Raw genomic sequence first — 14,812 nt, forward strand, 5'->3', positions numbered from 1 at the left:
GTGTCCTCTGCTTCTTTTTAGTTCTCCAAGTCTCTTTTGACTAGTAGAAGGAATACGGTAATAACACACAGGTCACGTGCAGTACTAGGAGGAATACGGTGACAAGTGCTCGGCTTTACTATACTAACACTGCGCTAGCTGACAAACATCGAACTGGTCTCTCTAGTATACTAGAAGTATTACGGTAATACAACTAGCGATATACAGTATTGGAGTAAATATGGCGGATTAATGCACGAAGTCGCTAGCTGGCGCAGTATACTAGAAGGGATACGGTAGGAGTACTTTGCGCATGAGCACTTGGATAATTCCGCTGACTGTGCTCGGCTACTAGCAGGAATACGGTAACAGCTGTGCTGAGCAGGAAACTGCAGGCTGGCCCCGCCCCCCGCGCTGGGTGCTGCGCTCGGCTATGCACTCCCGGGGCTGTGTTGTGGACTGTACAGGGCGCGCGGCCCGGCGGTGAGACCCCCGGCACTGTGCATGGGGCTACTGCCCCCCGGAAAGAGACGCCGAACAGCAGTGTCGGCCCGGTGTGGCTCGCCGCTGACAATAGTGGGAGGTGAGCGGCCCCTGCACGGACCCGGAAGCACAAGAGCAGTAGTCGGTGCTGTGCGGGCAGCCTGGCACCGGGAATGGGGGATCAGCATGAGGAGGCGCCTCACAGCCAGGACGTGCAGCACTCCGCCAGCACTGACCAGGAGGAGGAGGACGACGACGGTGAGGAAGACGAGAAGGGGCCGCCTGCCCCGGGGACGGTCACTAGCTCTGGGCGCCACAAGCCCCGGAAGAGATGCGGCGTCCTGTGCACCGTGTACTGCGTAGAGAGCGACCTCTCCGGAGAGCTGTCCCCTGAGCTCCCCGCGGAGCACGAGCTGCAGCGCCCCCTGGCGGACATCACCCCCAGGAGCTCTGTGCGGGCCACCGGGGAGCTCCCCCTGAGCCCGGCCAGCCTGGAGCTCGAGCTGGCCCCCTTCCTGATCGGGAGCCTCGCCGACGGCGGCCACAAGCTGCTGATGAGCTGCCGAGTGTGTCTGGAAGACAAGTCCATAAAGCCTCTGCTCTGCTGCAAGAAAGGGGTGTGTGAGGAGTGCCTGAAGCGCTACCTGAGCTCCCAGGTAAGGAGGCCGCGGGGCCAGGAGCTGGCGAGCTGCTGGCCAGTGATTGGTGGTTGTACAATGATCCGCGCTGTACGTTCTGCGGGCTGCTGGCCTGTGATCGTTGGTTGTACGATGATCCGCGCTGTGCGGGCTGCTGGCCAGTGATCGGTGGTTGTACGATGATCCGCGCTGTACGGTCTGCTGGCCAGTGATCGGTGGTTGTACGATGATCCGCGCTGTACGGTCTGCTGGCCAGTGATCGGTGGTTGTATCATGATCCGCGCTGTACGGTCTGCTGGCCAGTGATTGGTGGTTGTACCATGAACCGCGCTGTGCGGTCTGCGGGCTGCTGGCCAGTGATTGGTGGTTGTACAATGATCCGCGCTTTACGGTCTGCTGGCCTGTGATCGGTGGTTGTACGATGATCCAAGCTGTGCGGGCTGCTGGCCAGTGATCGGTGGTTATACCATGATCCGCGTTGTGCGGTCTGCGGGCTGCTGGCCAGTGATTGGTGGTTGTACAATGATCCGCGCTTTACGGTCTGCGGGCCTGTGATCGGTGGTTGTACTATGATCCAAGCTGTGCGGGCTGCTGGCCAGTGATCGGTGGTTGTACGATGATCCGCGCTGTACGGTCTGCTGGCCAGTGATCGGTGGTTGTACGATGATCCGCGCTGTGCGGGCTGCTGGCCAGTGATCGGTGGTTGTACGATGATCCGCGCTGTGCGGGCTGCTGGCCAGTGATCGGTGGTTGTACGATGATCCGCGCTGTGCGGGCTGCTGGCCAGTGATCGGTGGTTGTACGATGATCCGCGCTGTGCGGGCTGCTGGCCAGTGATCGGTGGTTGTACGATGATCCGCGCTGTGCGGGCTGCTGGCCAGTGATCGGTGGTTGTACGATGATCCGCGCTGTGCGGGCTGCTGGCCAATGATCGGTGGTTGTACGATGATCCGCGCTGTGCGGGCTGCTGGCCAGTGATCGGTAGTTGTACGATGATCCGCGCTGTGCGGGCTGCTGGACAGTGCTCGGTGGTTGTACCATGATCCGCGCTGTGCGAGCTGCTGGCCAGTGATCGGTGGTTGTACCATGATCCGCGCTGTGCGAGCTGCTGGCCAGTGATCGGTGGTTGTACCATGATCCGCGCTGTGCGAGCTGCTGGCCAGTGATCGGTGGTTGTACCATGATCCGCGCTGTGCGAGCTGCTGGCCAGTGATCGGTGGTTGTACCATGATCCGCGCTGTGCGAGCTGCTGGCCAGTGATCGGTGGTTGTACAATGATCCGAGCTGTGCGAGCTGCTGGCCAGTGATCGGTGGTTGTACCATGATCCGCGCTGTGCGAGCTGCTGGCCAGTGATCGGTGGTTGTACAATGATCCGCGCTGTGCGAGCTGCTGGCCAGTGATCGGTGGTTGTACAATGATCCGCGCTGTGCGAGCTGCTGGCCAGTGATCGGTGGTTGTACAATGATCCACGCTGTGCGGGCTGCGGCCAGTGATCGGTGGTTGTACAATGATCCACGCTGTGCGGGCTGCGGCCAGTGATCGGTGGTTGTACCATGATCCGCGCTGCGCGAGCTGCTGGCCAGTGATCGGTGGTTGTACCATGATCCGAGCTGTGCGAGCTGCTGGCCAGTGATCGGTGGTTGTACCATGATCCGCGCTGTGCGAGCTGCTGGCCAGTGATCGGTGGTTGTACAATGATCCGCGCTGTGCGAGCTGCTGGCCAGTGATCGGTGGTTGTACAATGATCCGCACTGTGCGAGCTGCTGGCCAGTGATCGGTGGTTGTACAATGATCCACGCTGTGCGGGCTGCGGCCAGTGATCGGTGGTTGTACAATGATCCGTGCTGTACAGTTCGCTGCGTGTGAAATGACTTCACCACAGGTAAAAGTGAAACCTTGTGATGTCGTTCCTGCGTTTGACAGCTATTGGTCTCCGCCATGTTGAGACTGTATAACTTGACGGCATTGTCGCTTTATTATGGGGTCCGTTCAGCCACCTCAGTGGTTAAGTCTTTAAAAATTACTCAATTTCTACCTAATATGCAGTTTGGAGAGCAGGTGGGGGAGGGAGTGTTTACACCCAAACAGTGCTCCGCAGTGCCCCCTGTCTTGTCTACTCACTGGAATGGCACATTGAGTCTCATAGATGAACATTTAGGCTGAGTGCAGACGGACTTTTTGGCCCTGCGGATTTTTCCGCGCAGAATGGAAGAAATCCGCAGGTCAAATGACCTGCATTTTTCCTGCGGTTTTATTGCGGTTTTCCCCCTGCGGGTTTGGTGACAGGGGAGATGGAAAACCGCACAAAAGAAGTAACATGCTGCGGATTTTGTACCGCGGAAAAATCCGCAGCGTCTGCACAGCGTTTTTTTTTTTCATTGATTTTAAGGCTACTGTACATCACAATGCGGATATGCAACGTTTCTACGCGGTAAAATCCGCTGCAAATCTGCATCGTGTGCACACAGCCTTAATCTCCACTCGACCTCCTTTTCCCTCAGCCGGACTCGGTCTAAGTACGGTCCGCTCTCTGTGGACCGCCAGCTCCAGAGCAGTGCTTCCATGTTCCATAGACTAGAGCTTGAAAGCGCTGCTCTCCTAGGAGATTGGTTGGTTGATACGGTAACCTAGGCCATTGGCAGTAAAAAGTATTTTTAATAACAGGTAAATTGCTAAGTTACTTGTATTTAGCACAGTGCAGTTTTGCCCACTCAGTATAATGTGCTTCACCCTTTAAGGGTATTTGTGCTAACAGGAAACTTGTTCAGGGGGCGTCTACAGGGTATATTTCTTGTATATTTCTACTTCATTTTAAAGGAGTGGTCCGAAACAAATGCTGATTTTAATCCTAAATGTTAGAAAACTGCTGGTAATGCTATAGTGAAATGCCTTATGTCTGCAAACAGATACTGGGGATAACCTGTCTCCACAGTGGGCCTTTTGTGAGTGGGTCACTTCCTCTGTGGCTGATAGGTTTATCTTCCTTCTAAGAAAACAACTGGTCTCAGCAGAAGATAGTGGACAAAGGATGTTGGCATTAGGATTTCCACTTCATTGTGTGTTAGGCAGTCATACAGTTGTGATAACATGTCAGGGAAGTAAATCTTCAGCTCACCCCTTCAGCACTGCTATGCCCCCCATTCATGCCTGGCGGAGGAGGAGGGCTTGGCTTGGTAGCTCTCCCAACCATCTCCCATTCACAGGAGTGCTCAGCAGAACATTGAAAAAGATCAGCAGTAGTGATGAGCGAGCGTGCTCTGGTGCTAAGCGAGTGTCTTCGGCGTGCTCGAAAAATATGTTTGAGTCCCCGCGGCTGCATGTCTCATAGTTGTTCGACTGCCTCAACACATGCAGGGATTGTCTATCAAACAGCAGTGTCATACAGCCACAGACCTCCAACATACTTTTCGAGCACGCCAAAGACAATCAGCACCTGAGGATGCTCAGATAACACCTTGTCCTACCACGTTTGCTCATATAATAAGCAGTTCAAAATCAGACAAGTAGGTTCTTTAAAGGTGTTGTGCAGGATTTTCATGAAAGTCTGCAGTCATTCAGTGACTGTCGGGATTTTCCAGTGCTGTCGGCAAGAAGAGTGGTCATGTGACCGCATGTGATGCGCTTCCTCGCTCCATTCACATGCAACGTGCTCATGTACCCAGGATTATGCATGTCACATACTCACATGACCGCTTGGTCTCGCCGCCAGCACCCGAGAATCCTCACTGTGCGCCATGTGAGGATTTACAAGTGATTGCAGACTTTCATGATTACCCTGGACAACCCCTTGAACTCCTATGACAATCATCTGTCTGGGGCACCCATACACTATAGACTAACATTGGGGGGCTATACACAGGTAGTCCTAACATATCAGCCTAATTTACATGCATTCCCCAATAATTGGACTTCAAATGTAATCAGTTGTTGGAAGTTCTCTGTTCCCACAGGTCAGGACCCGGTCATTTTGTCTGCCCTTATTCACACACTGAGGTCAACTCTGACACATGGTAAGGTTCTTAATATTAGACAGTGTAGGACCGTCCCGATCAGAGTCACCTTGTCAACAGTGGGACAGCTTTTATGCTATTTTTGATCAAAAACAGTATTACTAAGAACTCCATGTTATTTAAATGCGCTTTTGCTTTTTACTTAGTTACAGCAGGGTTTTTGCTCATTTTGTCTCTTATAGGTTTTCTATCCTCGGGATAGTTGATAACTAACTGGTGGTGCAGGTCCCAGCCATGTGATGGACACCCATCAGCAGAATGGGGAAGTTTTATCCCCAACTAGGAACTTATATTCCAGTTATAACACGAAGCATCAGTTCAGACAATACTATGGGGCTACTGGAAAAAGCCATGCACATAGCTTGGCAGCCCCGTATAGAATGAATGGAGCCGCAGTCACTGCTGTGCCAGTGGGATAAAAATTCTCTGTTCGTCCGATCAGTGCCGATCCACACAAAGTTATTACCGATCCTTAGGATAGTTGCTAAGGCCTGTTTCACACTTCAGTTTTTGTCATCAGTTAAAATCCGCCAAAATGGCGGAAAGCGGATCAGTTGTTAACTGAAGTGAACAGATGTCAGTGGGCCGGTTTTTTGACGGGTCCGTTGGCTGAAGATTTTTAAAGGAACCGCAGTCCGGGGACGAGAGAGAGATTTTTTTTCCACCGCCAGAAAGGATTTCAGGGTTAAATTCCCGGCTGACTTCCTTTCTCCGGGCATGCGCACAGTAAAATGCGGATCCTACAGCAAAAAAAAGTTGCAGGGTCCGTCCAGGCATGCCGGCGGACGCTAACATTTTGGCGGTTCTGCAAAAAAACGGATCCAACGGATGGCCATCCGTCAAGATGCGCCGGTAATGCAACTCAATGGGGAAAAAAACGGATCCGCCAAAGAAAATGGCGGATCCGTTTTTTTTAAAAAACTGGCGGATTTTGACTGATGGTCAAAAACGGAAGTGTGAAAGAGGCCTAACTTGTTTTCCCCCGGACAACCATTTTAAGTTAGTACATTAATGTTTTGTGTGGATCTTGAGATGTTAATGTAGCCATCCATCCATTACACATTACATCTTGTCTAAATGTAGTTTAGATTACAAGTCACAAAGAAGTGTTTACCATAAGCCACATTTATCTCTCCACCGTAATAGGCTTCCCTCACACGTCAGTCTCCGGTACATATGATGAGTTTTCACAAATATCGGAGACACGTACACATTCAAATGTATTGGTCTGTGCACATGTCACTGTGCTTCCATGGACCGTGTGTCTGTGGGCAAAGCACAGACATGTCTGTCTTGCATCCATCAGTGAGAAATGTACCGGAGCCTGGGAATGAGCGCTACTGTTTGCGCTGATCCCCGGCTTCCGGAAGCAGCGCTCATCATTGTCCCCTGATACTCTCTCAAGTGATCCCATAGACTTTGGTGTGAGTCACAGTGCATATACGGGGACATATGGCCCACATTTCCGTAAGTGTGAAGATTGAATTGCTGGACAATGCTTTTAAAGTCATATATGCAAATGCACCATGTAGCCTTAGGCCACCTTCACACATGTGGTGCATCAGTTTCACGCATGCTGGCACCTGAGAAAAGCCGGCACAGTTTGCGCTGTTCTCAGACGCTGAGTGCTGAAGACAACACACCATTGTCACCTGCCCTCACTGCAATCAATGCGAGCATGCGACAATGTAGCGTTGTATTCAGCCCCCGCTGTCTACATCTAGTGTAAAATTAAGAATAAAATTTAAAAAAACACATTATACTCACCTAAACACCTAATCCCCTGAAGCCATTATCCCCTGTAAAAAAATAAACAAAAACAACAATATCCCTCACCTTTCCAAATTTGAAAGAATCCAGTGTTCCATGTTGTAATCAATCTGTGCGACGTGCTCATCAGCACGAGTGGTGGCCTGAGGTGACCGCTCATGCTGAAAAACGGGAGAGAGACTTCAGCAAGTGCGGGCCCATGAACTCTGCTGACCTCGGTGAGAAATACCACAGTGAACTGAGATGATCTCGTTTGATACTACATTCAGCAGTCCCATAGGCAGTGAATGGAGCAGTGATCTTGCATTTTGGATCACCACTCCATTTAAACACAGGTCCTTCATTCTCGTGATTGGTGGTGCTCCCTCTGCTATAATTATTACTGTACGTTCTACTCTGGATAGGTGATAACTTGTGATTGTAAACCACCCCTATAGCATCTGTGTCACTGATAAACCATAGCCAATAATCTTAGATCATTGGTTCCTATAGCGTTGTGACATGGTGGTAATTTGCATGCTTTTGTGAGCTTAAAGGGGTTGTCCGGGCTTTTCACATAATCTCAGTACATATCTGGGCTGCAGAATTATGACAATAAGTAATTTACTTTCTGTCACTAGTTTGCACGGTTTTTTAGATATTCTGAACAGAACGTCCAAGGGGGGGTGTTATGGCATTGAAATGAGAACTAGTCGTAACCTCCTACTCTACTCCAAACATGCCCTCTATAGCAACAACTCCACCCTCCATAGCTATAGGCCCTCCCCGTCCACATGAAGTGTAGTCCATGCCTCCATGCGTGCACACAACTTCTCACCACTTCTGGGTTGGTAAGAGGGAACATGGATGGACTCCCAAGAATAGTCAGCATTGGCCCTTCACTTATTATCTTACACTTTGTACACTTAAGGCCCCGTTACATTTAGCGATGCACCAGCGATCCCGACAACGATACGACCCGGTCAGGATCGCTGGTGCATCTCTAAATGGTCGCTAGTGAGCTGCCACACAGGCAGATCTCAGCGATGTAGCGACGCAGTAGGGGTCGTTACTTACCTTTTTAGACGCGGCGATCCTGACGTCCTCCCGCCCGCGTCCACGAGTCGCTCGTCGGCGCCAGCAGGAAGCACCCGACGAGAAATGGAGCTGCGCGATCAACGACAGACAGCGGGGGAGCCGCTCGGAGGTAAGTATCACACATAGCGATATCGCTATGCTGCGTTACCAAATCGGTGATGCTTTAGCGATATTGCTAGCGATATCGCTGTGTGTAAAACCCCCTTTACACTTTTTAGTTGTCAGATTGTTATGGTTTGCGGGGGAAAACCTTGTAAAGGGATTTTTTTTTTTTTTTTTTCCTTTTACTTGCTGTCACTTGGCCTTCAAGTTTTCTTGCTGCACTTTTATGTCTTATCTTTGCACAGGTCAAGATTACACCATGAAAGCACTAGACAGCCTTCTAATTTTATTGCTCTAGTTTACAACATTAATGTCTTCCAGTGCAAAGATCTGAAATAATATGAAGAAAAACACAAGGGCTTGTTCTTGTTCAAGACTAAAATATTGCTGACTTAGCTTATCATAAAGCTATCAATAGCAGATTGCTGAATGTCTGATACCCAGCCCCCAACAAGTCAGCGGTTAGCATATTCTCGTGGCCTCGAGAACTACACCGTTTATGTAATCTGAAAACCACTCCGGGCACCCTGTAGTGACCATCCTCAGCCTCCTTTTTGGGACGAATTGGCGCCCAGAATAGTATTGGTAGTGTTGAGCCTCTCTGAACGGATATCGATAAGTAGTCATTATCATAGTCCTGGACAATTCCTCTAAGATACATTTTTAAGGTCAGTGGGAATATTCCAATAACCTCTTCAGAAACTGTTGTGCCATCTATTGGATGTACCAATCCTAAAACTATGATCTCTTAACGAGCATTGCGAAATGACATATTTAAATTGGAGCATTGCATGGCCTATAAGTCTCCTTACGCCAACTTGAAGCTCTTCACAAGGAGAAAGTTTAACCCTTAGGATATAATCATATGTTAAAGGAAAAAAGTGTATTGTTACATCAGATGGTCCCAGTGCCTCTTTATGTTGTGATCATTTTGTAATTCTGAACCTTTCTTAGGCTACTTTCACACTTGTGTTTTTTGTGCTGTGTTTTTGTGCATAAATGCGCATGCGTTTTTTTTCCTATATTTAACATGGGTGCGCATTGTCATGCGTTTGTACGTGTTTGTATGCACATGCGTTTTTTTGTACTGTGCGCCAGGGTGCACAAAATGCATCCTGTTGTATTTTTTGTGCGTCCTACCTGTCTCAAAAAAACGCATGCGCACACAATGCGCATAAAATTCACCCAAAACCCATTAAAGTCTATGGGAGCACTGACGTGCGCATCTCCATGCGCACGTCAGCGAAAAAAACGCATGCGTTTTTTTTGCAAACACCATGCGCAAAAAACAAGAAAACACATTAAAAACGCATGATTCGTTTGTATGCGCATTTGCACTGCGCATGCAGCGCAAAAAAAACGCAAGTGTGAAAGTAGCCTTAGCCATCTTTTTCCAAATGCTATAGCTGTATTGGCTTTACTGTTACAACTTTACTTATGGTTTAGGTTCCCCAACTCTTTATAATTAGTACATAAAAAGTCAGCCATGAGCCACAAGTCTTGTTTCTGATGGGTGCAGGGCGGTACCAACATGTTATAGCAGCAGGACTCTGTCCCCAGACTTGCCAGGTCTTCATAGAATCCACCGAAGATAACGGACTGATCATATGAGTCACAGTGTGTGACATGTTTACTACAGAAGGGCTTTATCCTCAGATCAATTCTCTTTTGTAAGATAGATGGTCTAAAGGCCCCGTCACACGTGTCAATGTCCCAGCGATCCCACCAACGATGTGATGTGGATGGGATCACTAGGACATAGCTGATCGCTGGTGAGCTGTCACATAGACAGACCCACCAGCGATCAGGACCAGCGAGCAAGCTGGTTTCCAATGTAAACAGCGGGTAACTTAGTTACCCGCTGTTTTTCTTGGAAACTAGCGGGTATCTAAGAGCCACGTGGCTCTTAGATACCCGCTGTTTACCCTGGAAACCAGCGTGCACGCTGGTTTCCAAGGTAAACAGCGGGTAACTAAGAGCTGTGGGGCTCTTAGATACCCGCTGTTTACCTTGGAAACCAGCATCCAGCGTCGCTGATCTTTGCTCTCCCGCTGCAACACGCAGCGATGCGTGCTGGCCAGCGGGAGATCAGCGATACCCGGCAGGGGGGCCGGTCGCTGATACATGTCAAACACAGCGATTTCGCTGGCGAGATCGCTGTGGGTGACGGGGCCTTAAGGTTAGATGCATATGGCCTATAGCATTTCAAATCGCCAAAACAAATGGTTTGTGTCGGTTGCTCAATCTCCTGTAGGGAGAGGACCTACTAAAAGATTCTGTTTTTGGGGACGCGTAAGAAAAATTGCATCTGTTTAAAAACGAAAGGCTTAGAACTCAATCTTTTTTACCAGCGCCTCATGTATTGTGTGGCCGATGCTGATCCCCAAAGATGGATTAGAATGGAACATGCCCCAAGTGTAACAGATTGAAAACACTGTTCTGTCGTTCCCCCCCCAAAAAAAAAAAAAAAAAAAAGCTCAGCAGGACAGGGCATGGCTTTGTATGATCTGACCGATATCGCTATAATTTACACTTCAAAAAGTGGTGTAAACTGTGGCAGGAATGTAGGTCAAGTCCAGGGGGCATGGGCACTGAAAGATGCAGTAAGTCAGACATCTAGAGAAAGTCAGAGTGGTGGCTGCTTTCTCTTCCTCCGGATGTCCGATACGTCCAAGGGAGGTCAGAGTGGAGCTGCCAATGATTGGCCACATGAATTAAATGGCATAACAATTTCTCGCCAGCCCCAGGAGAGCCAATGCTGACACTTCTGGAATGGCGCTATTATTTTACTTGGAGAAGTGGGATTAGAAATGTAATGATTGAGGAGGGATTGTCCGAGTAGTGGACAACCTCTTTAATGAATTGACACATCTACAGCCGACTTTGGCTGTAGGCCGGTATATGTTCCAGTCTTTATGAATTCCTCGAGTAACCTAAGTACTCAATTGGTTTTACAAACAGTTCACAGACGACACGTTTATATAACTTTTCATTATAAGCAGTCGCGTGCATACATGTGGAATAACGCTTTCAGGCCATTCTGTATCTTATGTTTCTTCACCAGTTTTCCTTCTTCAGGATCTATTAGGCCAGGTTCAGACAGCCATACTTTATCCTATCCCACTGATCCCAGTCCTACTTTTCATGAGAATTGGGGTTGTCTTCTGTCCGAACAGAGAGGTGATTGCACATACACCATGTTCCAAATTATTATGCAAATGATATTTTTCTCTGATTTTCCTAAATGGTCGGTGCAAATGACAGTCAGTCTAATAAGTCATCACCCGTTAGAGTATACATCGAATTTTATTGAAGAAACCTCCCAATGATAACAGTATAATCTCCAAAATGAATAAAAACTCAAAATGCACTGTTCCAAATTATTAGGCACAGTAGAATTTCTAAACATTTGATATGTTTTAAAGAACTGAAAATGCTCATTTGTGGAATTTGCAGCATTAGGAGGTCACATTCACTGAGCAAAAAAGCTATTTAACTCCTAAACATCCTAGCAGGCCAAGTTACATGTTAACATAGGAACCCTTCTTTGATATCACCTTCACAATTCTTGCATCCATTGAACTTGGGAGTTTTTGTTGGGTTACTGTTTGGATTTCTTTGCATGAAGTCAGAATAGCCTCCCAGAGCTGCTGTTTTGATGTGAACTGCCTCCCACCCGCATAGATGTTTTGCTTGATGATACTCCAAAGGTTCTCTATAGGGTTGAGGTCAGGGGAAGATGGTGGCCACACCATGAGTTTATCTCCATTTATGCCCATAGCAGCCAATGACTCAGAGGTATTCTTTGCAGCATGAGATGGTGCATTGTCATGAATGAAGATGATTTTGCTCCTGAAGGCACGTTTCTGCTTTTTATACCATGGAAGAAAGTTGTCAGTCAGAAACTCTATATACAGTACTTTGCAGAGGTCATTTTCACACCTTCAGGAACGTTAAAGGGCCCTACCAGCTGTTTCCCCATGATTACGGCCCAAAACATGACTCCTCCACATGACGTTGCAGCCTTGTTGGGACATGGTGGCCACCATCCATCTGGACCATCCAGGGTTGCTCGACACTCATCAGTAAACAAGACTGTTTGAAAATTAGTCTTCAGGTATGTCTGGGCCCACTGCAACCGTTTCTGCTTGTGAGCACTGTTTAGGGGTGGCCAACTAGTAGGTTTATGCACCACAGCAAGCCTTTGAAGGATCCTACACCTTGAGGTTTGAGGGACTCAAGAGGCACCAGCAGCTTCAAATATCTGTTTGCTGGTTTGTAATGGCTTTTTAGCAACTGCTCTCTTAGTCTGATGAACTTGCCTGGCAGAAACCTTCCTCATTCTGCCTTTATCAGCACAAACACGTCTGTGCTCAGAATCGGCCACAAATCTCTTAATAGTATGATGATCACGCTTACGTTTTCGGGAAATATCTAATATTTTCATCCCTTGACCAAGGCATTGCACTATTTGATGCTTTTCGGCAGCAGAGAGATCCTTTTTCTTTCCCATGTTATTTGAAAACTGTGTCCTGCTCAATAGTGTGGAACATCCAGTTTTCCTTTTATTGGACTCACATGGCAAACTAATTATCACAGGTATCTGAGATTGATTTCAGGGATCCAAGGAACCCTGAGACACAATACCATCAATGGGTTTCATTAAAACAAAACAAAAAAACGGTGACACTTAAAAACAATTTGCATAATAATTTGGAACATGTTGTATATATTTTGCCGCTCTGTTCTCTAGTGACAGTTAGCCAAGTTCAGTGTTTGGATTTCTTTGTCAATCCTATAGCTCTCTCGTTCACTTGTGGACAAAGGACCCCCCCATTCTTGTGATCAGTGTGACCCCCACTCTGAAGTCAGACATGTTGCCTGTGTGTTTGAATAGGTATTGCGCTATAACTATGGAAAACCTCTTCAAGTTTTAGTTACGGTACATAAAACCAGTGATCCCCCTAGTGGGAAGATTCATCAGAAAAGGAATTGCTGTTTAAAACAGGTGTGTGTGGATGTGTATAAATAATATATATATTTTTTTAAATTGGCAATATTTTTTTTTCTTCCCCCTGTCACAATCTTTATTAAACAAAATGGACATCTTGCAATTTTCACACTGACCACTGGGGCTTTTGTAGACGAGCTTCCTGTTTTAAGGAAATTTAGATGTATATTAGCTGAAATGAGCAATCTCTGTCGTTTTAAAGCATCTAATGAGCATGTGCAAGGGTTATTGTTAAGGGAGGGGAGCAGGGTGAGCTGTAGCATCACCTATATTGTCCTGTCATTGTAATCCTGCCTCTGCTAATATGGTGCCTTAAGGTGCTTTCACGTTGCGTTCTGTGTCCCCGTCGGCGCATACATCTGAAATTCCCCCAAAACAGGGTCCGGATGTGCCGCCGGGGCCTTAGATTGTAATGGTGATAGCATAGCGACCGTGCGCTCTGACGTGCATCATTTTTGGGAGTGCACACCTACAAGAGTCGGACACTCAGGCACAGTCTATTACTTCTGATCGTCTGCCTCCTGTCAGTGAACACTCCCGAAAATGAGGCACACCAGAGCGCACGGTCGCTCTATCACCATTAGCCTATGGCCCCATCCTCGCATACATCCCGGACCCTGTTTTGCTGGGGCTTTCAGACGTATGCCCCTACGGGGACACAGAATGTAATGTGAAATCATCTTTACTGAAAACTCTTCTAAACAGTTAGGAAAGAGAAGTCTAAAATAGCCTTATTGGCCAGCGTGAAAGTGTAAAAATAACTAATTTAATGTATTTTTTGTTTTGTTTTTTGTTTTTTTTTTTAAATATATTTAATGGAAAAAATGGATTTTGTGAGGACTCATTGCTGTTAAGGCTACAGTAGATCAGTGAGTTTGACGCTGCAGCAATTTCTTAGTTTACTTGCGTTTTTTTCATTGCGTTTTGTGTGCGTTTTTTGGCAATGCTTTTTTTTGTCTGATGTCATGGCTCTGTTTTTGTAACTTCCTTGGATTGACATTCTTTGGTGCGGGATACATGTGTTTTTTATGAGTTTATGCTGCCTAAACATACTAAAAACACATGCTGTTTTGTTTTTTTTACCTGCAAATCTAATGCGAATCTGTGGGGAAATTCTGCACAGAAAACTCTGTGCCCGCAAGAGAAATTGACATGATGCAGATTGGGAAAAAAACGCACCGCAGGTGAAGTTCCACAGCGGCAAAAAGCACCATGGACATAAGATTTCTATAAATCCCATCTACTTTGCTGGAACTGTAAAATGCTGCATTTTAGCTATAGCAAAAATACGCAACATCAAAAACGTGAAAAAAGCTCATTGTGAGCACATAACCTAATGGCGCTGTCCACTACTCGGATTACCCTTTCCTAAATATTCTATTCCCCAGTGTAAAATAACAGGCTAACCTCCCGCATCGGTGCCATTCCAGCCATGTTTGTGCCGTATCGGCAGAGGCTCTCGTGATATTGGTTGCAGGTCTCACTTAGTATATTAGAAGGGGTTGTCCGAGTAATGGCTAACCCCTCTGTTTGCTCCATATGGAACAATAGATAAAGGTTTTGTTTTCCGATTAGTGATATTGATTTTGTTTCTCTTTTTAATGAAAGGATAGGTGTCAGAATTGAATTGAGCAGCTTACTTCCAGGTGTACTGGTTGAGATCAGCAAGGTGTTTAGCTTTTCTTTAGAACTGAGCTGCCTCTTCAGCAGGTGGGAATTGTGTGATATTTGGGCAAGTATC

General features: G+C 47.3%; 1 protein-coding gene across 2 annotated transcripts in view; it reads left to right on the top strand.

Moving 5' to 3' along the window:
• Nucleotides 1–386: 386 nt before the first annotated feature.
• The window catches only part of RNF217 (ring finger protein 217), a 93,504-nt gene continuing 79,078 nt past the window's right edge, over nucleotides 387–14,812 (top strand). For both annotated transcript variants that reach the window (XR_012232270.1, XM_073575748.1), the window contains exon 1: nucleotides 387–1,118. Coding sequence is in view for 1 of the 2 variants with exons in the window: in XM_073575748.1 (XP_073431849.1) it covers nucleotides 636–1,118 (483 nt within the window). In the remaining variant the exon portion in view is untranslated. The remainder of the gene's footprint in view (nucleotides 1,119–14,812) is intronic.

The sequence above is a fragment of the Dendrobates tinctorius genome, unplaced genomic scaffold (assembly GCF_039654945.1).
Source record: "Dendrobates tinctorius isolate UK_male_01 unplaced genomic scaffold, ASM3965494v1 ptg000046l, whole genome shotgun sequence".
NCBI lineage: Eukaryota > Metazoa > Chordata > Amphibia > Anura > Dendrobatidae > Dendrobates > Dendrobates tinctorius.